The 22115-nt window shown below is 48.5% G+C and overlaps 6 protein-coding genes and 1 pseudogene across 7 annotated transcripts in view; 2 read left to right on the top strand and 5 right to left on the bottom strand.

Moving 5' to 3' along the window:
- Window positions 1–6508: 6508 nt before the first annotated feature.
- On the bottom strand, window positions 6509–7734 carry H257_16401 (hypothetical protein; the record flags this gene model as incomplete). Its single annotated transcript, XM_009844814.1, has 2 exons — window positions 6509–7465; window positions 7522–7734. 2 exons carry the CDS (start codon window positions 7732–7734, stop codon window positions 6509–6511), a joined length of 1170 nt encoding a protein of 389 aa, XP_009843116.1.
- A 1416-nt stretch (window positions 7735–9150) lies between these two features.
- Window positions 9151–9478, bottom strand: H257_16400 (hypothetical protein; the record flags this gene model as incomplete). Its single annotated transcript, XM_009844813.1, has 2 exons — window positions 9151–9222; window positions 9380–9478. The coding sequence occupies 2 exons, from the start codon at window positions 9476–9478 to the stop codon at window positions 9151–9153; spliced, it is 171 nt and encodes a 56-aa protein (XP_009843115.1).
- A 558-nt stretch (window positions 9479–10036) lies between these two features.
- H257_16399 (hypothetical protein) lies at window positions 10037–10345 on the top strand (the record flags this gene model as incomplete). The annotated part of the gene is made up of 1 exon (XM_009844812.1): window positions 10037–10345. One exon carries the CDS (start codon window positions 10037–10039, stop codon window positions 10343–10345), a length of 309 nt encoding a protein of 102 aa, XP_009843114.1.
- A 184-nt stretch (window positions 10346–10529) lies between these two features.
- Window positions 10530–11346, bottom strand: H257_16398 (hypothetical protein; the record flags this gene model as incomplete). Its single annotated transcript, XM_009844811.1, has 2 exons — window positions 10530–10739; window positions 10777–11346. The coding sequence occupies 2 exons, from the start codon at window positions 11344–11346 to the stop codon at window positions 10530–10532; spliced, it is 780 nt and encodes a 259-aa protein (XP_009843113.1).
- A 1210-nt stretch (window positions 11347–12556) lies between these two features.
- H257_16397 lies at window positions 12557–12621 on the bottom strand (annotated as a pseudogene). Its single transcript has one exon. The product of its transcript is annotated as a tRNA-OTHER (tRNA).
- A 729-nt stretch (window positions 12622–13350) lies between these two features.
- H257_16396 (hypothetical protein) lies at window positions 13351–14800 on the bottom strand (the record flags this gene model as incomplete). The annotated part of the gene is made up of 4 exons (XM_009844810.1): window positions 13351–13502; window positions 13564–13849; window positions 14275–14531; window positions 14617–14800. 4 exons carry the CDS (start codon window positions 14798–14800, stop codon window positions 13351–13353), a joined length of 879 nt encoding a protein of 292 aa, XP_009843112.1.
- Window positions 14801–21638: 6838 nt separating this feature from the next.
- Window positions 21639–22115, top strand: part of H257_16395 (hypothetical protein) — a gene marked incomplete at both ends in the record, with an annotated part of 2564 nt that continues 2087 nt past the window's right edge. Inside the window, one exon of the mRNA XM_009844809.1 lies at window positions 21639–21710. Coding sequence (XP_009843111.1) covers window positions 21639–21710 — 72 coding nt within the window. The remainder of the gene's footprint in view (window positions 21711–22115) is intronic.

Here is a 22115-nt window from a genome sequence, read left to right as displayed (position 1 = left end):
GGAGGGGAAGTGTTCTGCAGCGTGCAGAGCAATTGGGTCGCGCGTTAGTTTGACCCATTGCAAACACACACACTCTGTGTGTGTGGCGTGTCAAAGGTTCCGATACCTTAGTGGAGGTACTGAGTACTTTAGTGAATGGTAGTCAGTAGGCGCCTCGTGGCGTGTTTAACCTCACTAATATCAGTGTGTGTGTGTATTTGCTACCTTGACGAAGGTCCCGTGGCCGAAAGCCAAGAAGAAGCGGGAGACAATACATCATGTTACATCGTCTCTGTCTGTGTTTCCTCTTAATCGAGCACCAAAGGCCACCAAGTTTTCACACTACTTTGTTCACTAGAAGGGTTCTTGGTGGCATGGTGATGACATGCGCAGGCGCTTGTGACCACCAGCACAGCGCATGTCACCACCCACCACGCCATCAAATACACTTCTAAGTTGTGTGAAAACGGATTACGATGTGTGGCAGTGATAGTGGATTGTACCATTTGATGTTGGGGACCCATCGACGTGCAAGGAAGCTTTGGACAATGGCTGATGCTAAGAGGAGCAACCAATGCACTCATCTCCTCATGCTACGTCTTTATTTGTAGTGATTACGTACACAAGTGATGCAAAGTGGGTTTTTCAACCAAGTTAATAATCCTGTATACCACCACCAACTCCTCCATCGCATAACGATACCCATGGAATCATGTGTGCCTTGTGGGCATTGTGTCGACGACTGCACCTCTCCAAGTTAGTGATACGAGGCACAAGTATGTCAGCCTCAGCGTATTTATGTGCAATCAAAACCATAGCGTCATTGATTGGATAAAATAATGAAGGTAGTGGAACTTGCATTACAATTTCCAACCACAACACAACATTTCACGCGGCATAGAGTAATAACAAGATATAATTGGTGGAAATACCTAGGGCATAGCAGTTTCATATCAAACTCTGTTCAACATGATCCCAACTTGGCTGCCGACAGCGTTGAAGAAGACGATTGAGGAGCAATTCCACGGAGCGTCAACCAGACGTGTCTACGCAACGTACCAAAAGCAATTCGAGTCATTCATCAGTAAACACAAAAAAAAAGTGTTGAGCCGCAAGCTGCGGGCACGGAGGAATGTACCGACTTCTTCCACTACATGTATGACCAAGGAAAGGAGGCCAGGACAATTGAAGCAGGCCAAATCGGCTCTTGTCGCGTACTTCAATGCCAAGGGAGTGAAGCCAAACCCAGCCAGAACTCGACGACATGCCGCTACATCGTTGGGCTTCAGAAATGCAACAAACAGAAAAACATCGACGAAGAGAAGAAGGCCCACCCACTCACGGTGCTCGAGTTATCCACCCTTCTCAACGTGCTGTCCCGTTTGTACCCATTTGTTGGCGCCATATCTGCGTCTGGCTCTGGCGGTCGAATTCATTGGTTGATTTCGAATCAGTGAAGTCCTCGTCCTACGATGGAGCGACATTCAACTTGTTTCAGACGGCAATGGTCGCTACCTTTCAGTACGACTTCGATGGCACAAGAAAGCCCACGTTGAAGAGGATAGCCATGTCTATCACTTGGTAGACGAAAGGTCGATTCCCTGTCTGCGCGTTTGTGGATTCCACGACAACTACACCGCGAAGTTCCGTGACAGCTGCTTCAACCTGCCCAAGAACGTGTTTGTCTTTCCAAGCTTTGTGATTCTCCAATGTGACGTTCCACGAGTCGACTGGTGTCGTGGTCTCGAGCAGACCAACCGCGCAACTTGTCACGGGAGGTCGTCGAAATGACGCCAGACTTACCAATTGGGATTTCATAGCACAGCTTACGCCGTGGTGGGTCGTTTTACCGGGTGTTTGAATCGAAAGAGCGTCGTTTCAATTTTCGTGAGTTGATGGCTTGGTGTCGTTGGGCCGACGCTAAGACGTGCTGTGAGTAGTTGATCACACAATCATCAGCAACAAAATCGATCCAAGAAACTTGCTACGTACAGGCAGCGTGCATGAGTCAGTTCAATGGAATGGTATCGGTGTTGGCGGTTTTCCTTGCACAGTGGGCGAGATCGCTCAAACTTTGGCCAAGAGTGTGCATCAGTACGCGACTGCCAGCTATCTTGTATCCAAGGCAACAAAGCAGTTATCAATCGACAGTTTTGTTGTGCAGAAGGCCATACCTACTGCTCGTTCGGCTCTCGAGGCGTGGTAGGAATGGTTTGAGGCGGACCCCGACAACGGCTTGACTTGCACGCTGAAGGACTACACTAAGGATATGATACAATTCGACAGGAAGAAGTACTCTGAACGGCATACGTTGGCGATGGCATTTAGCAAGTACCAATCGTTCGATCAATTCGATGCCTCGTACACGGGCTTCACAACTTCGTATGCGAGAATCCGCAAAGAAGTTCGGCGTAGAAAGCAAATTTGTACAACGTAATACATTTTTTCTTGCACTTTGTTTTGAAATATGGTGATAGAACACGGGACTTACTGTTAATTGGTGGCTAATTGAAGAATTACTAATTGATAATTGTATTTTTTAATATTAAAAGCACTTCGGCACCACCGGTTGAATTTCCAATTGCGAGAACACCAACTTCAAGTCAAATCTACCAAGGCAAAGGATAACCTTTGTACTCCATCAACAAGAACTCTGTTACCTGTTGCCGCGGCCGATTCCCTGATTTTGGACTGTGCCACGGTGGAGCCGAGGTGTGAGATGGTGTAGTTGATGGCCTTTGTAGCCCCCCGCCCGAAAGCAGGTTTAAGACGAAGATGAATGTTAATGGCAAATTGGAAAATTATGAATTGAAGTGGCTTCCTGCCTGTTTTAGGATCGGAGGAATCAGAGGGCAGGCGGGCGCTGAGTAAGGCGTAGAGGTACCATGGTGGATAAAGTGGTGGATCGAGTGGCTGTGTAGGCGCCAAGAGAGGCGGGAAAGGGAAGGGGTAAGGCGGTGGTGGAAGGGCAGCAAGGTCATCAATCGAAATATCGACGAATGGTAAGTGGGAGGCGGAGAGACAGAACGGAGTTCCGGGAAGTGTAGGCGACGGAGTGGTGAGGCGGTGATGCTGGGCAAGTATCGTGATAGGCGGATGGAATAGTGGACTGCGATTTGGTAGAGGAAGTTGGAGTTCGTCGAAGGCGGCAGACAGGGAGTAAACATGTAGGGTAGAGACGGATAAACAGGAAATGAGGGACGAGGCGTTGGGGTTGAAGGAGAGAGCTTGGTGGTAGGCGGTAATAGAAATGTACAGCCTTGCTTGTTTGAGACTTGGATATAATGTGTGTAGGCAACCGTCGAAAGTAAATAGTATAGATGTTCAAGTGATCGATTACTTCAGAGCGCACCGCGGCTTGGACGGTAGACTCAAGCGTAGAGATGGAGGACGGAGTAGGCGTAGCAAAGTTGATATGTCACTAAGGGGAGGATGACCTGCGAGAGTAGCCTGGAATTCCATGATGGCAGCTGCAACAACAGCAGGATGGTGAGGTGGAGGGTTGCTGGCTAGGCGTGTGTAAGGCTGCGCCGGGAAGGAATAGAGTCCCAAGGCGTTAACCTGAGCACGCAAATAAAGGCCACGACCGATGTCCATGAGGCAGTGCGACGGATGCGAAAAGTCAAAGTGGCAGCTGGCTTGGACGGAGTGACGGACCGAGAGGAGGTTGAATTTTAAGGCGGGACAGTGTAGGGCAAAGGGTAGACATATGGGCTCATGATGGGCAGTAAGATTGGCCGAGGTCTCGCCGGAGTGGGTGGTAACGCCAAGATCAATCGACCCGTAGCCGAGAAGAGGGATTTGGCCGCCGTCGCCGACTGGTCTCGTGAGGGAGAACTAACCTGCGGTCACGGCCGTTTCTTCGAAAGTAGTGCGCCACACAACATAGAGTCGTCGAGGAGAATGCCTGAGTAGGCGGTAATGGGCGAAGCAGGAGGGCTCATAATCTGTCACGAAGTAGGAAACAGGAGGTAGGCGAGGGTGATAGGCGTGTAACAACTTTGCGCAGAATTCCCTATTCGTACGAAATTCGCTCCATCTAGTCTACGGATAGGGAAAAAATGTTAATGTATCTCCGAAATCGACGATATAAAACCCCTTACATTTAGTTTGCTTCCAATTTTTATGGAAAAAGAAAAAGAGAAGTCATCTCCGAAATCTCCCTACTAGGAATGTACAAAGTCTATTGCTAGATCATTGCTGTTATACTGAGTCGCTTGTTGAATAGTGTGTAGACTAGTACGCTGTATCCGTATAAGGTAATCCATCAATATTGCGAACGCCATCAATATCGCGAACGGTTGTGATTTATATCCAATCCAATGGCTTCATTCTGTAGTGAGGAGTTTTCATTGGATATGATTATATTCAGCCAAACGATCAGGAAACCACCTTGAAGCTCAAAACTATGTTCATTTTATGTTGTCCATACACATTTCAACTTGTATCTTATTATAATGCGTTCAAATTTGATGTAGAATTGAGTTCATGTATAAATTAAAATGTATCATGACACCCAGGTATAATATTTTGAAAATAAATATTCTATACATACAAAACTAAGATATTAGGACCGTTCGCGAAATACAAACCCAAAAAAGTTTCACCAATTCTTTAACGTTACGTTATAATTTCAAAATACAAATCCATTAGTGGGATATTTCAGGCACTTCTTGGACGTTACGTTATAATTTCAAAATACAAATCCATTAGTGGGATATTTCAGGCACTTCTTGGACTAAAAAATGCAGCTCGATTTATATTTTCCCACGCTACCCTTAGTTTTTTTTATTTGAGGGACATTTTGTGGTGGAGTGCTTCGAACATTTGACATTTTAGTGCGCAAAAAGCGTTCGCGATATTGATGGTTTACCTTAGTATACCTTAGTATATATATCTATATAGACCTACCTATATATTATATACGTCCTATATACTTCGAAGTACTCCGTAGTACCTATATCGTTCTATATACTACTTATATACTATTAATAGTAATTCGAAGTACTACTTAATTACTTGTTTGTGGTTTTCGCAAGGTGGCTAGCCTTACTTCTGATTATAAACCAATCAGAGTGCATCATGATTTCTTTGCCATATAATTGGTCGAGACGATCATTTTTATCGACTTCAAAAATGCCGAAGTACTAAGTTCCCAGCGACTCAAACAACTAGTGCCACCATCAGCTTAATGCTCATATCAACAATTCATCGCACTCTCGAGTACACTCACTAGCATTTTTCCTTAGTGCTTATTGAAGTCGACATCGAATGACGAATGGTTGATGAGAATTTCTCCTCAAGAAGGAGAACTAGTAGCATCACTACTACTTCATAGTTTCGGTGGACTGGGGCCAACACCCAAGGTCCTTCCAAGTCAAAATAAGGAAGTGATGGGTAATACTACCGTCAGTAAGAATCATATTATCGGGGCATAGTCACCAAACGTTTGACCAAATCGAGTCGTTTGCCCGCGACGTTTCGGGGTTTCGGGATCAACGAGCAAAAATTGCTGTAAACGACCTATTTACAGTACCAGTAGTTGACGAGCTTGGCCCATGTGATTACTTGTTTATGCCAAGATGCAAAACTAGTAAGACAACCAAGGTCGGGAGAATGTGCGACGGCACCCGAGCCCAGCACTACCACCAGAGCGCCAACTACGCCACGAACAACCACTACCTATGCTGACGAAGTCGTACTGCATGACCATCGCCCAGGCTCAAGCGTGCGGGTAGGAGCAAGGGATCTAATTCGAGTACTGTAGCTCACAAACCAAAAGCTGCAGCCTACAGCTAGCAATATAGCAAAGATAATAGAACGATTCTAGGCCATATATTTTCACTTTTCTATCATATAATTGGACATAAATTTGGTAAGTCAGCCTGCCTTACGAATTCATCAATAAGATGCGTTTAAAGGAATTTAAATTATTCCATACAAATATGAAGCTGCATTCAATAAAATTTTAACTATTTCAGATCGCTTTATGGAATTCGTAAGGCAGCTCACCTTGCGAGCCTACTAAAACCTACTGTTTCACCTTAGAAATTATGTATTATGACTTGTTAATGGAATTCGCAAGGTGAGCCACCTTGCTCCTTTTTATAATCCAATCAAAGTTCATCACAACTTGTTTCTTACACACGATTGGCTATAAAACTGACAGAAGAGGTTAAAATTTAGAACTGTATGGACGCTTGAATTTTGTAGAGCTTTGTGCGATGCTACTCCGGAGAATTGTGCACTGATGAGTTCACTCCAACTATTTCGAATGTGGTTCTCCCGTGGCTTCTCTAGTGGGCCAACACGGTGGCGAAACACGTGCTTGTTTTCTTCCGCTTCTTCGTGGCTTTCGGCCACGGGACCTTCGTCAAGGTAGCAAATACACACACACACTGATATTAGTGAGGTTAAACACGCCACGAGGCGCCTACTGACTACCATTCACTAAAGTACTCAGTACCTCCACTAAGGTATCGGAACCTTTGACACGCCACACACACAGAGTGTGTGTGTTTGCAATGGGTCAAACTAACGCGCGACCCAATTGCTCTGCACGCTGCAGAACACTTCCCCTCCTACGGAAAGTCCAGTGTCTTGATGAGGGCGGCCACGGCAGGGTCTTCCTTGTTCGCCGCCGCCCACTTGCGAAATACGACGGAATGTCGTCCAGCAAATTCGCCGCAGGTTCCCAGGACGATTCTTCTTCGTCAAGTCCAAGCCACTTCACCAAACCTTGGTGTTGGCCATCCACGCAGCGCGCTTCGTCCAGGCGCTCCACATGAAATCCGCCATCACCAAACGCGATCTGCGCCTCGAGGTCTTCAGTCACCTCTATACCACCTTCGTGGTACATCTTCAGTCGGCACGCATGATGGACCGTGACTTCATACGGTGGCACCAGCTGATGAGTCTCCATCACATGGTCTGTGATGACTCTGGTCACTTGGCAGGGTCCTCGCCAATGCAGGGCCAATTTTGTCGGACGGTTGACGACCGATCCGATAAGCACAAAATCGCCGACCGAAAAATCCGCAAACTTGACTTGGGACTTTCGGTCGCGACGTCCACGCGCTTGCTGACGCAACTTGTCGCTACGCACCGCCACGTTGCGGTGCATTTCTTCTAGCGCCACTTGGAGGTCCGTCATATGTTTCAGAAGGGCGGCGCCAAGCCAGTCCGCGACGTATACTTCCTTGGACGTCGGGTGGACAAATCCTGCCAGCGGGGTCTTGGCTGGCAGGCCGGTAAACGCTTTCACAGGCACAATTCCTCCCAGCCGGTCCGCCGGCTGATGGTTGAGGGCGCCTTGAACGAGGGGCAACGCATGTGGCCATTCGTCCGCGTTCAGCTTCATTTCGCTGAGCAGCGCCTTCACGGCGCGCAGCACTAGTCGGTTGACTACTTCCACAGTCCCGTTCGCCCAAGGACTGTACGCTGTCGTGATGTGATGGTTGGCGCCCACCTGATCGATCACTTCGTTCTTGAAGTGAGAGCCGCCATCTGACACTCAAGGTCAACGCAGCCGAACGTGGTAACCCACATCATTAGGCACTGAGCGGTCGCGGTGGCGTCAGCGTACTCTGCCGCGAACAGCTGCACAAACCCCCTCATATCGTCCACAAGTACTTGGTTTTGGCCAGACTTGGCCCTGGGTATCGACAACCAGTCGAAATGGATGAGCTCGTTCGGCTTCTCCGCGTGAAGCGCCGAACCCAATGGATGGGAAACCATGTCTCCGTCGATGCACATGGAGTCAAATGCTCGTACACACAAGAATGAGGGAATCACATGTAGAAATCTGGGGGACACACACGTGTATCAAAACACAAGGGAATTGACCTAGTGTTACAGCAGCGAGCGACGACAGAGTATCCACCCACAAAATTGCGCGCACCGCAGAGCAGCGGTGGTCGTGTGTATAATTTTGTGCAGGCGGTGCCTTGGCGAGGAGTGAGCCCCAATCGTGCACTTCACCGAATGTCCAATCAATTCCTCTCGTCGGGAAAGCGGCAGGTAGGCCGCATGCCGTTCCGCTCCCAGACGAGGCCTGTGGATGACCAAATTACCTTATATAGTATTTGTAACGTTACAGTTTCATATGATTCCCCATTTCCTACCTGTGATTCCCTAATTCTTGTGTGCAGAGTTTCTGTACTCATGCACACGCTGTTAGATAAGTTGCGAAATATTTAGGTATTAACTATTCTCATCTATCTAGATTGATATTTGCGAGCCGGGGAATATGTTTTGGCGTTGTTCTTCGATCCAACTTCGACAACTAACCACTCTTGGCGCTTAGTCGACCTGTAAGCGAAAACATGTCATTGCCGCCCTAGGATTGACCCTAGGAACCTAGTATCCATGCCATCCGATGCTACAACGCTATTCATCATGATCCAATGCTATTATTCAATGACATGTACTCGTCAATGCGCTTCAAGATGCTCTACGCGGCCCATGTCGTACCAGTTTCGCCACACGACCTTGACATAGATCCATTATCCAGCGCACCTGCTGCTTATCGATTCGACTTGAACCCTTCGAAGCCAGGCCCGAAAACAAGACTGTCAAAACGATCGAATGGGATGCGCAATTAGCATAATGGTCAGCATTATATATGTTTATATATGTTGTTAATACATACACATACATCTAGATTATCTATATACATATATATATATATATATAATCTTTTACAGCACTGAATGTAATCTGTACACTCATCTGAGCACTCAGTATTTCTAGATAATCTAGAGCTTCTTTTACATTCACTAAGCACAACTAAGTCAATTGCTTCGCCATTCTTCCACACTTCGCCGCCGCCTCCTTTATTGCTTTTCCCCCGCTAGATTAGAAGGAGAAATCCTCACTGGAACTACCAACGCGGCTCCAGAAGATGTCTCTGTTCCCGTCTCGGATGGTGCCAACTTCACTGGAAACTGGCGTCGCTTCAACTTGACAGGGAGGTTGAAATGGCTGCCCTCGTCGACCAAGGTGATGCGCGGTACGATGACTCGCTTGTTGTCAAATTCGCCGCCCACGATAGTTGCCTCGATATACTTGGATGACACTTTGACGACCCGCAATCTTGTCCCGTTGCATAGGCCAATTCTTGTGTCGGCATGTCATCAGTCGAGTCGATCTCCATAGTAAATTCATCGTCGTTTACTGCGGAAGCTTGATCTTCGTGCTGTGCTTCGGCCGCAAAACGTCGTCGCAGCTCGCCCAAAATGACGACTGGGTCACCACTCAAGTTACGGACAGTAAAAATTTGTAACATTACTGAGTCAATAGGAAGTGACCTTCCTGGTACAAACGCATGGTGAGAGCATCGTCGACTTCTTTTGCTTCTTCGTCTGAATAAAGGGGCTAGACGGGGTTGAGACGACGTTACGGTTCTGGGCATCTGGAGCTCCCCCGCGGCGTTGACGAGGCAGCCCCAGAGTTGACGAATGTTGCGGTGTTCTGAGATGTGGCGATGCTTGGCCTTCATGTGGTTTGGAAAGCTGAGTACAACGTGATAAAGCCATATCCCGGTACCACTTTTCATTTTACAATGACCTCGAAGGACAAGATCATTGCAAAACGAAAGTTTTGGCGGCTCTGGATAGTTGTACTACTCTACTGATATATGCAAGGAGTATGTGCATCCGGTCGATTATCCGTTTTTCTAATTTGCCCCAGAACAGGTATGTTTCGGCCCTTCTGTGGGGTAATTGGTCGATATGCAATATTGCGCAACATATTGCTAGTACTACTGTGCGTTACAAACCATATCACGTGCTTTTTCTATTATCACATTTTCAACCAATCATATGCAAGATTCATTTCACCAGAAAGCGACCCTGACAGGTATGCAACTCGACCTTGCAATTAGTTAAGATATTTTCAACCGGTCATACTCAAGATCTTTTACCTAAGAAGCGACCCTCTCAGAAATGCAACTCGTTTATTTAAATAACCACTTAGACATACTTAATCTTTGTATCAGACTAGTATCTGTACAGCATATCGACCAATTCCCCCTAGCAGGGGTGCCATACCACAGCGGATGTGTGTGATCGCTCACCAAGGAGTCAGCGGTCACCGTAGCATTGCAGCGACGACCAAGTCGGTGTCCGACAAGTTTGTGTGGGAGTCGCTCTCCACGGATATCGAAGCGTTCGTGCGGACCTGTTTGCACGGCCTGTGCATTGACGGAGAAAGCATTCCCCGTCCATTGGGTTCCGTGCTTCACGCTGACAAGCCATCGAGCTTACAGCACGTCGGTCAGAACCAGGTGAGCTCCATTGATGCTGGCAAGGCGGACCTAGCCCATCTGTGTGATGTGCATCCGATATCCGTCAGCCACAACGACTGATCGCTCGCATACGACGCGGTCATATAGAATGTCGAGGTTCCCTGTGATGTGGCACGATGCGCCAGAATCCACAACCATGAGGTGAGTCGACACCGGTAGTGACGATTGACGAGAAGAAAATTCGCCGATGGCATCTTAGATCCGATAGAGAAGAGGTAGTCCTCGTCATAGACTGGCTCTGATCTCACGGCATTCGCATGGGCGGATGGGGCGGCATGCCGGGGCTCACGTTCTCCACGCCCCCGTCTGCTTTGGCTAACTTGAGTACCACGGTCTGGTCTCCGACAGTCACGAGCCCAGTGTCCCATCGTCCCACAATTGCGGCACTTGTCGTGGCCTCGAGAACGTTGCCCCTCGTTCCCGTTTTTGATGGGTGGCCTTCGATCGCGGTGAACTGCAAGTACAGCGTCGTTCATGTTTCGTCCTCGGACCTTGAGAATACCTTCCTTTTGAAGATACTTGTACTCGGTCATCAATTTGGTCGCGGATATCGGTACAGTGTGGAACTCCGCATTCGAGTCCACGATCATGTGGCTTACCATCCGAATTTCCTTTGGCATACGCGTTAGCAACTTGTTTACCCGAAACGACGGCAACTCGTTCAGTGCCGCACGATCCAATCGGCGCATCAAGTCGCGGAATGCACCGAGGAACTCCTCAAGGGGAACGTTCTTCCAGTCCCAGCTGAGCGTGTGGTACTTTTGCAGCAGTGAGACACGGTCGGCAGCTCCGATCGGTTCATGGATGCCTGTCAAGTTGTCCATGGCAGTCTTGACCAGCAAGGCACCGTCCACGTATTGGTACTGTGACTCGCTCAAGCTCTCCGTGAGTATCCCAAGTGCCCGGAGATTGTCCAACTCGTTGTATTCAAACCCATTTGCCCCTTGGGCAGCGGCGCCGTCCCTGTCCAGGTAGTTCGCCAGTCGCTTTGTTTGAAGTTTGGCGATAAACCACACGCGCAAGGAGGCGAAGTTGTGGGTCATCAAAGTAATGGGCGGCATCTTGATTTCGATTGGTTGACTTCCACCAATCGCAGCACTTCACCAGTAAGTTTGGGCTCCAAAACCTGTTGTCCAGGGTAACTTGATACGTGCACAGGCTGACCTTGGTGTCAAAGCGTTTGGTCGAAGGAGTGCAAATGTGAAAGTGATTAATGTCATTAGACCAGCTAGCTAGCCCATGCCACATCTCGTGATCCTGGTCTGATATCAGTGTCAGAGACGGACAGTGGCTCTATATCTACATTTGTAATGGTGTCGTCGTGATCAACACCAATCTGGCTACGATCACCGCATGTGATCGTACCACGTTTCACGGCCTGAGGCTGTCTTGGTCACTCAACCATAGCTGCCCTCCTGGCTCCGTTAACAGACCCTTGCTGCACGTGGACTGTGGGCTCTTCGTTGGTGTCTGGAATCAAAGCCACGTCCCCTGGCACAGCCGACAGATTTGTCCATCCGACGTCAAAGGAAGTTTACGTCGCGGACTGGCTTGGCGATGCCCGTTAGAAACATGTGACGGACCTACAAGTGGCGCTTCAGAAATGTACCGCAACGTCGAGGACCTATTTTTGTCACACACTAAATAACGAAATACACACAGAAACGACCGAAAAAAACACAAATTTTAACGAAAAACACACACGACCCAATAACACAATACAAATCCCGAATTCCACACAAACTTCGCCGAGCACAACACACAATTCACCGAATTCCACACAAAAAATGCCTAATCTACACCAAAAATCCTGAACAGTTAGGACGGAAATAGAAAACATCTGACCCATCCATTTCCAGCTTGCGGACAAATTGGGATCGATCCCTTGGGAAAAATGTAACGTCAGTGATACAGCAATCATGCTGTCATCATGCTATCATCAATTTGTCATTATGTTAAGTCGCTGCATGTTACTGTGGATTGTCACAATTTTAAAGTAGTACTACTAGTACTACTATTGCTTGTCACAAAGTAAAAAAGATTATTCGCCGAATGAGCTGCTGTGCTGTTACTTCTCCCTGGGACTTGGGTGGTGAGTGCTTCAACTGTTGGACAGTGTGACATTTCATCCACCGGAATTATGGCTTCCCGAAGGTACCCATCCCAGAATGCGAAGTAACGTTGCACAACAGATTATTTACACGATGGTCGCTTTCGCAGTTCTAGCGGTGCTCATTCGATTGTCCCCCATTATTCCCCAAACTAATACCCTGTGCGGGATTTGAACCCTCAACCTTTGGATTGTAACCCCAATGCTCTACCCGTGTGAGCTATACTCTTACTTGATAAATAAGGAATAATTAGTGCTACAGTATCCGATAATTTTTAGGGAAATAGACGCGAGTCATTGGACGAAAGTTCTGACAATATTTGATAAAGATCCAATGATACGAAGGTTCCGTTACATAGAGTGCTGACATTAGCCAAAATTAGAATACGATAAATAAAGAGCTGAAATTTGGCTTAAGTCGAACATGTCAAACCAATAGGAATTAAATGTGATTATCGTGTAGCTTAATTTTAGTGTCCGTAACAGTAATGAACATAGAAACATGTACTGTATTCAAATTAAGGTGTGCAGGAAACTTCCAGTATGTATTTTAGTGTCCACAACAGTGACAAACAGCGAAAATGTATTCAAATCAAAGACTAGACATAGTCTACTTAGTTTCGCAAAGGCAACGCGCTTCCTTCAGCATTTCCCCGACGAATTCGGCTCACCAGATTCTGTGCACCACGCTCCATGCCAGGCAACACTATGCCAGTCTGGGCATGGTGTTGCCTGGCATGGAGCGTGGCGCATGTACTGTTGTCAAAGTCCTGTTGCAGTCAGTTTACAACAGTGAATGAGTCCATGGTGATGTTGGGGCAGAATGAAATGTGATTAAATCTTATGAGTAGGTCTCGTGTAATGCAGAATCGTGTCAAGACATGCAGTTAGTGTGGCATTTAGAACGCAACTTCCAATTCACACAGCCATACTGTATTTGTCAACCTTTATTCTTTTATAGGTTGCCGTCCGTGTTCTTGGAGCACGACGTTTGGGCGAACGACAAGTAGAACAACTTGTCGCCAGCTTCTTCCGTGTACTGCGATGGGAATTTTTTTAAGTACTCGTGGTACGCGCGGAAACTGGTCTTGAGCCCCCCGTTGTCGGCTATGGTTTCACCCAAGAGAGATGGCGTCGACATTGCCCAACACAGCGTCAGTGACGTGACTTCGCTCTTCAAACTTGTCGTACTGGTCGATAAAGCACTGGGTCTTCGTCTCGAACGCAGTTCTGGTGGCATTCGACCACCATGGGTTCAAGTTTCCGTCGCCATCCACATTGCGGCCGTGGTTGTCGAACCCGTGGGTGATTTTGTGTCCAATGCCCACCCCGATGACACCAAAGATCTGGGCAGCGTCAAACTGGGCGTCAAAGATCGGCCTTTGCAAAACGGCGACCGGGAACACGATTAGGTTTTGGTGGGGGCTGTAGTACGCATTCACATCTTGGGGGATCTGGGGAACTTGCGCTTGTCCACAGGTTGAGCGTTCAGCTTCAAGTTTATGTCGATGTTCACTTGAGAGATCTTCCAGCGGTTCACTACCTCCTCGAGTGCAACGTCAGCGTGGGTGTTGCGTCTCAACTTGACGGACCTTTCGAAGTCCGACCGAAAGGCAAATCACAAAGTGAATTCCCTCCAGTGACAAGTAGTCACTGGGGCTTAACCCTAACCTAATCAGACAACTGCTAGATAGCCAACAATCTAACTAGCGAATACAATGTAGGATCGCACATAGGATATCCAACCTAATCGAACACTTGGATACCTTCTTGGGAGGGTATCCAAGTGTTCGATTAGGTTGGATATCATTCGCAACAATTTCCCCAACGATTGCGTCACGCCCAACGCAGTTGCCATCGCCTTGACTTAAGCATCGACCTTGTTGGAGCGCACGTAGTGCTTGAACTCAGTTGGAATGTTTTCCAACAAATTGGCCGCCGGCTCCCACGAGGCTTCAATTTCTTGTAGACCGCGCCAGCGCACGCACACTTCAAACACGGCCAATCGATCGTTGTAGCGGCAGTCGAGGAACTGGTCGACCACGTGACTATCGGCGTTGTGCGCAATGTGGCGCAGCAGTTCTTCCGTCACATCCAATGGGTCGTCGGCGTAAAACTTGAGGCGATTGCTGTGGGCTTCACGGACCGTCCACCCCAGTCACCAAATTTTGGATTTCAAAAATCCAATCAGATGTTGTCTTGACCACTTGAGCTGGTCCACGCCATGTAACGCTCAGCTTGGAGTGTGAAATCGACCACACGTCCACGTAAAGCACAAAATTGGCCACGTCGAACTGGGCTATTTCCACGTCTTTTTTCTTCGATCGTCTTTCATGATTTTTCTGACGCTTGCTTGTCGAAGCGTCCAACACCTTCGCATGCATATTGTCCAAGGCGGTTGCCATCGCCGCCGTGTCATCGTTTCGCCACGACAGCAAGTCGTCCAACTTCGTAACTTTGGCCGCCGAAGGAATAGGAATGGGATCCAAGGGCGACATTGCTCGACTACCCGTCATGGCAATAGTGTCGGACGGACTTTGGTTGAGTACCAACTTCACCACTGGTACAATCAGCCGCCACTGATCTAGCTGCATCAACCACTCGGACAGGAGTGCACGGAACGCCTTGAGGGCCCGTGAGTGCCTGCATGGACCCGTTTTCGAATAGCCGAATCGCGCTATTCAACTTCAACCGCGACCACAATTCCACCACGAACGATGAGTGGGTCACATGGTTCAAGTCGGCGTTTGAGGAAGACCTTCAAGACCTGGACGTTTTGAAGCAACGTCTGCAGCGAGCGATTCGTTTCGATACGAAGATCTTGGACGCATCAGGAGTGTTACTCCATCAAGAAGGCAAGATGGTCGTCGAAGTCGATCAAACCCAAATCGCTGAAGACAGCGGTTCAAAAGCATCTGTAGTTGCAGCGGAACAAGGCGTTGAAGAGCGACGTCTTTCGTTACGTCAACTGGCTGCGAACTTTTGCAGCTGGCCACCAGCTGTACGTTGGACTTGACGACGAGTCTAAACCATACCCGGCAGCGAAGCCGGAATAAGCTCCGCGAGGCGACAAGCCTCAAGCTCCAAGTCGTGAAGGCGGCCGGGATGACGCCGTAAAGAACAATGGCAGAGTTGGTGGAAAGGCCGATGCGATCGTGCCCAAGACCGCCAAGCCACCTGCCAGGAAGGCTGCTTGAAGTGCGGTGACATGAGTCACCGTGACGCTGGCGAAGCCGAAACGCCGTTGGTAGCGCAAGTCAAGCGCTGGAAGGAAGGCATCAAGGTGCTGGCCAACCAGCCGTAGCGACAGAAGACAGAGCGCGGCGTGCTGTTGGAGAATATCGTCCGCGTGGACGATGTGCTCTTGGACTCTGGTTCGGACGTGACCGTTGTCACGCGCGGCGTCATGGATGCATTGGACGCAGCAGGTGTCAAAGATGGGACCGTCTCCTATAGCGTGCCGCGTTTGGCGTACCCGTATGGCAGTGATACCAAGCCAGTTGTGACGACGCGCAGCGTCAAGTTCAACTGCGTGACGCTGGACACGAGATGTGGACTGCTTGTGTTGCGCGGTCTGAAGGCCTGGGTCGACGATGCGTCGACTGCAACCCAACTCATCCTGAGTCACCCAGCCATGGAGTTACTGGTCTTCAGCGTTGAAGACCATGGACGCCGGTAAAGTGTGGGATGAGGCGGTACCCGCTGCTGCATGTTGAGTACAGGCGAATGGTATGGTATACCTAAACAATCGGGATACGTGGGCCTCATCACCAAGAATCGTGCCGAAAAAGGATGTCGGCGATTTGCGCATGACGATCGACAACAGGCCGATCAACGCCTGCACGGAGCCGATGCCTTGGCCAATGCCAAATCTGGACAGCGCGATGGTCTGTCTGGTCGGAACGAAAGTATACTTCACGTTGGACTGGACCAAGGGGTACTGGCAGTTGCCGCTACCTGCGGACAGCCAGATGTACTTCTCGTTCATTTCGCCCTTTGGCGTGTACACCCCGACCCGCGTGCTCAAGGGACAGACGGACACTGTTGCGTACTGCCAGTCGGTTGTCCACCAAATGTTTGATGAACTGCTGTTTCGAGGCCTGTTGGCCTGGCTCGACGACTTGCTGGGATCCGCCAAGACGAGCGGACGAGCTTCTCGACTTGTTGGACCAAGTCCTGACCATCTGTGCCCAGTTCGGATGTAAGTTGAGCCCGAAGAAGTGGTGTGGCAACGTGATTTCAGCGGATGGAATCACCCATTCCCCTAGCCGAATTCAAGGATTCATGGATTTGTCGCCCCGACGACAGTGGCAGACCTCCAGCAGTTTGTGTGTGTAACCAACTGGATGCATGCGAGCATCCGGTCTGGTTACAACCAGCTGGTGGATCCGCTGCGAGGTCTGCTAGACGTAGCCACCAAGGCAGCCGGAAGCTGCAAGAAAACTACGTTAGTGCGTGTTGCACTTCCTGCCGTGGGATGGTCGACCGACCATCTGAAGTGTTTCAACGATGTGAAACACGCGTTGGCGCATGTGGTGCCCTTCTCGCACCCGCGAGAAAACATGACGATCTGCGTCTTCACGGACGCCAGTGACCTGTTTTGGGGTGCGGTTGCCGCACAAGTACCGCCAGCGGACCTGGACTTGCCTCTCGAAGACCTGCGGCACCAGCCGCTTGCGTTCATTAGTGGGTCGTTTTCTGGCGCGAGTGCGCATTGGCCCATTGTCGAGAAGGAGGCCTATGCCGTGGTCGAGTCGTGCAAGAGGCTTGACTTCCAGGTCGTACGTACGCCCGGGTGGTTTCCGTCTGTTTACGGATCACTGCAACCTGGTGTACATTTTCAACCCAAGTGGCTCGAACGCCAACATGGCACCTGCAGGGATGGTTGCTGGTGATGTCGACCTCCCGTACACCATTGAGTGCGTCTCGGGTGACGCCAATGTATGGGGCGACCTCCTGAGCCGATGGGGTTCGGCTCCGACGAATCAACCAGTTTCAAATGTTCGCAAGTTGATCCATGTGGCGTTGCCTCTGCAACAAATTGATTTCGAGTGGCCAACAGCCGCTACGATCAGCGGCATCCAACGTTCAACCATGGAACATGGAAGGGGGAGGGACCCCCCAAACGGCGTGGATTGGACGACAACTCCCATTTTTACGCGGAAGACGGACGAATCTGGATCCCAGACGGTGCTGTTGACACGCAGGCCTCGGAAACCCATAAGGGTAGGGAAAATTATTTCCCCCTTTTCCCCTATATTTAAGGAGGGATGCCTCCTGTCCCTGGAAAATAAGTAGGGTACAAGGACTGAATATTTCCCTATGTAAAAAATAAGGGGCCCATAGAAAAAGTACTTCTTCCAGTTGGGCAAACGTGCTAACGTGATCAACCAGTGATGTGCCGATTTACCACGTGGAAATCTTCAGCAGCTGGGTCAAACTCACACCAAATTAATGGCAAGTTGCAGGCCAAGTATATTTTCCCTGCATAGTATGGGCGCACCACCACCACTTCATAGAGAGGCAAGCAAATTTAGTTTCTCATTTTACAAATTTCCTTCCCGGTGCCATTGCTGGTGCCTGCGACGTAATGTTCGTCACCACCAAGTGCGCATGCGTCCGCTTAGTACCCCAGGCTGTAATCCTTCTCTACAACGGAAGTCTGTAAGGGAGCAGGGCAATGGTTAGCCAGTGAAGATTATTCTTCGAGGTGGGTACGGTGCTTTTGGGAACTTGTGATATCCCCCAAGTATTAATAAATATTATTTTCTCGTCTTGTGTTTACATGAATAAAAATAGCACCAATGTTACCGAACGCAATGACATATGCAAAAATCGTAAATCAAAATATCTTTTACCACCTAAACAACACACTTTACTACTGTAGCAACGGCCGATTTGGATTAGGGTAAACGAACTACTGGATATACCGGAAAGGAACGAACAGTTCTTGTTGCGGTCGGCACTATTTGACCCGTCATAATCCAATTTGCCTAATAAGTCGACTGTTACCCCGAACCAATACGCCGCGTACTACTTTCAAGCCCAACCATGTGGTAATCGCTCCAAGTGCCTCCTTTGTGGACGTGTGCTAGCCCAGGACGCCAACAAAGGGTACAGCAACCTTCTAAGCCACCTCAACACCCGCCACCAGGGCGTCTACCAAGAACAATTTCCTTCCTTGACGAGTACCGATTCCAGTGGTCCGCTCCTCTCCACATATTCATTTCTCTCCGAAGCCGCCAGTGGTCTCTAACTCTTCGTACGTCCATCCCGAGTCGAAGTTGCACCGCTGCCCGTTACTCGCCATAGCGCTGTTACTCGACGAATCCGACCTCAGTGCAGACAGCCACAATGCTTTCCTGAAAACTACGGTTGAGTCATACGGGAAATCGATACTGATTGTGGTGTGTCTCATTGGCGACAAATGCTCGACTATTTCCATAAATATGCTTTCATTTTAAATGTCTTCCCTACTATTCCATACTATTTTTCCGAGGGGTGGCACTGCCATCCTGGCTAGGGGGGAATAGTTCGTTGCACAGCTGTCAGCTTCGAAATGAGTACAAAATTACACGCATTCAGTGGGTTCTTTATTATTCAGACCAGATATTCACGTTTTTAAGCTATTGAGTCTTTTCTTCACAGGTTGCCGATCTGTACCCCCGAAAATGTCAGTAAAATCTGATCGAAATGGATGCAACACACTGTCAATAGAAATTTTTAGCAAATGTGAAATCTTGTTTCCAGTCTATAACTTTATCTAAGAGTGCGGTCAAACCTACTAGACTGCACATTGTCCTTTACCTTGCATGTGGTTTAAAAGATAATTGAATATTACAGTTACAGAATTGGTTTACAAAATCCAAGCGTAAAATTCGAATTCTCAAACATTGATGTGGTCAATCAATAATTGTGTGTTCTACTCAAAATTTCCTCCGGCGATTGGTTGAATGAACCTCCGAACAATCACCGGACCTTGCAAATTTCATGTAAAACTGAGTTATCTTTGTGACTGCAATGCATCAATTAATATTTTTAGCCAATCATATTGCAACCTTCATTCTTTGCAGCCAATCATACTGCTTTTGTCGATTAGTTGGCAATTGCATCAATCCCCCAAAACAGGCAAATTTGGCCAAATTGGCTGAAAAGCACAATACCAGCAAGGTCAAAAACACTCAGCGACCTCATTCTCTAATTTGAACCCAACCATCGAGGTGATCTCAGGTGTGACCCTTCGTGCGCTTGCGAATTGGCATTACTGTACAGATTTCGGGTTATCATGGAGTGCCGTGTCAAATGGGACGCGTTCCCAGTAGCAGGTGGGACCGCCTCAGACTCGCCCACCGGTATTTCTGGGCCGGATATAGCTGAGTGCACTTCGGCCTTTGGTATTCCGAGGAGTCCCTGAACTCATGGTATTCATATGAATGGTTAACCATTGTAATAACGGGTGTACTTGGAGGTAAGGCAACAGTTACAACTAGATTATTCAATACTAACAATCGATTTAGGATCCTCAAGCGCCTTGGTCGCCTAGGAGTCAAGTTTCGTCGTCGCTGTCGACGTCGTCCAGGTCAGCAACGAATTCTTCGAGTCCAGTTTCATCACATTGAAGTAGGGACTCCAGGATATTGGCAGCATCGATTGTGTCGTCGTCCTCCAAGTTCCATCACACGCGTCGAAAGGTGACAATGCTTCTAAAAGGTTGCACTTGCGGAAGCCACTAACGATTGTGGCTTTGGGTAGGTCATCCCAGGCCGTTTTTATCCACTCGCCAAGGTCAAACCGGTCAGGCGGGGTAAGTTAAAACGCTCCGGCTTTGTGTTTTTGATTTCTGAACGCAAATACCCAAGCCAGTGTCGGCGTAGGGTGCACTTTAATGGCTTCATCCAAGCGACGTCGGCAGGTTGACAGTTCCAAGGGAAAGCAGGTGGTATCTTTTCCAACAAGATGTTGAGTTCTTTCGCCAATGCCATGACTTCGTCGGTAAAGTACGTACTAAAATCATCCCATAGCAGCAGGACGGGGACCAATGTGGAAAGTTCTTGACTTACCACATTGAGTAAAATGTGCCCATTCCACCACGCCGTAGGATTACAATATAGTCGCGAAGGCTGCAGCTCGTGGAGCTCCTCGACGTCTTCCCACACGCAACGTCCGAATCCATTCCGTGTGTTCAGATTTTCTTTGACAACTTTGGCAATCTTAGACGCTGCAGTCATGAGGACAAGAAACAGGGGGTACTTGACCCCACTGGAATCGGCCAAGAGCATCGCCGTGATACTGTCCTTCTCGTGGCCAAAAACTTTGATCCCAACGGTTTTGGCTCTTTTTGCGTCGATAGTCTTATTTGGTGTCTACTCATAGTTGACCTCGGTCTGATCGGCGTTGTAGATACATTCAATTCCGTGGTCCCGAACGACGCGACAGATACGATCACAAAACGCAGCAAGCGTAGCCTCGCCTTGTTCCAGGTTGGCTTGCCCGCAGCGGCTTTTTGCGCGTAAAAACCGTCAACGCTTTATGAAAGCTTTGATCCAGAACGTACTCGCTTTGAAGTCGCTTGTCGTAAAGCCCAGGTCGCGGGCAACTTCAAGGGCTCGCGTTTGAAGGAGTAGGTGACTCACAGATATGCTTTCGACACTTCGCAACCAGCTTGTTGAACAGCATTTGCTGCTCGGTGAGCCCAGAGCCACGGGTGCGAGTGTACGCTGCCATGATATGCTGCTGATTAGTGTAGCCACTATCGGACATCAAGTACTCATTGGTCGAGTTCAGCGCGAGGTTGCAATTGTTCCACACACGCTTGTCGTTTGCACATCCAGGCCAACCAAGGTCAAGGTACGTGATCCGCCGTTGGTCATCGCAGACAATCATGCCGGCCATTCCATAGTAACCCTTTCTGGAGTAGTAATCCTCATCATCCTTGGACGGCTTGGCATAAACGGGGAACAATGTTCCGTCGACAAATCCAACGGAGTTAAGGTATATGCGTCTACTGATTTGTCGGTGGTCATCGTGATCTGGCCAGTACACAACACGCTTCTCAAGAGACAATATCGCCACCATGCATCGGATAAAGTACGACTGAACACAGCCCTCGGACACACCAAAGTAGCGAGCAAGGACCCCGACACAACCACCATTTCCAAAACGGCCGAGTTTGGATAGGAAAACAATTAATTGATCCTCCACCGCAGCTTGGAAATTGTTGCTCTTCGATTGAAACACACCATGATGTCGTATCTGCTCCACCAAGAAGTAGAACATGTGCCGCGGCAGGCGAACTTCTTGTTTGAACCGCTTGTCGTCCAACCCATAAATAAAATCGACTGGCGACTTGCGCTTTGGAACATTAGTCTTCTAACCCAGTGACTTAGACTTCAGCCAAAGACTCTGCATAATCCAGGAGAGCAAAGTGCTCTTGGAAGTTATGTCGTTGCAAATCAACAACGAATGTATTAGGCAAGGACTGACGTTCAAGGCATAAAGTCAGCAATGAAGTCATGACTTTGTAAACGCGTGTACACATAATCATTCGCAAATCTGCGTGTGAATTAGGAAATCACTCAGTGTTTTACGAAATGACTATGTCGCTATATAAAATCAAGAATGTCATTTTGGAAATTACTGTGTGATCTCACTCCAGAATTGTAAAATTTGATACCTCTCTGACATAGTACAAAAACAGATTTCACAGTAGAAAAAAGGCGC

The sequence above is a fragment of the Aphanomyces astaci genome (genome assembly GCF_000520075.1).
Source record: "Aphanomyces astaci strain APO3 unplaced genomic scaffold supercont1.85, whole genome shotgun sequence".
Taxonomy (NCBI): Eukaryota; Oomycota; class Saprolegniomycetes; order Saprolegniales; family Verrucalvaceae; genus Aphanomyces; species Aphanomyces astaci.
This window is presented reverse-complemented; position numbering and strand designations above follow the sequence as displayed.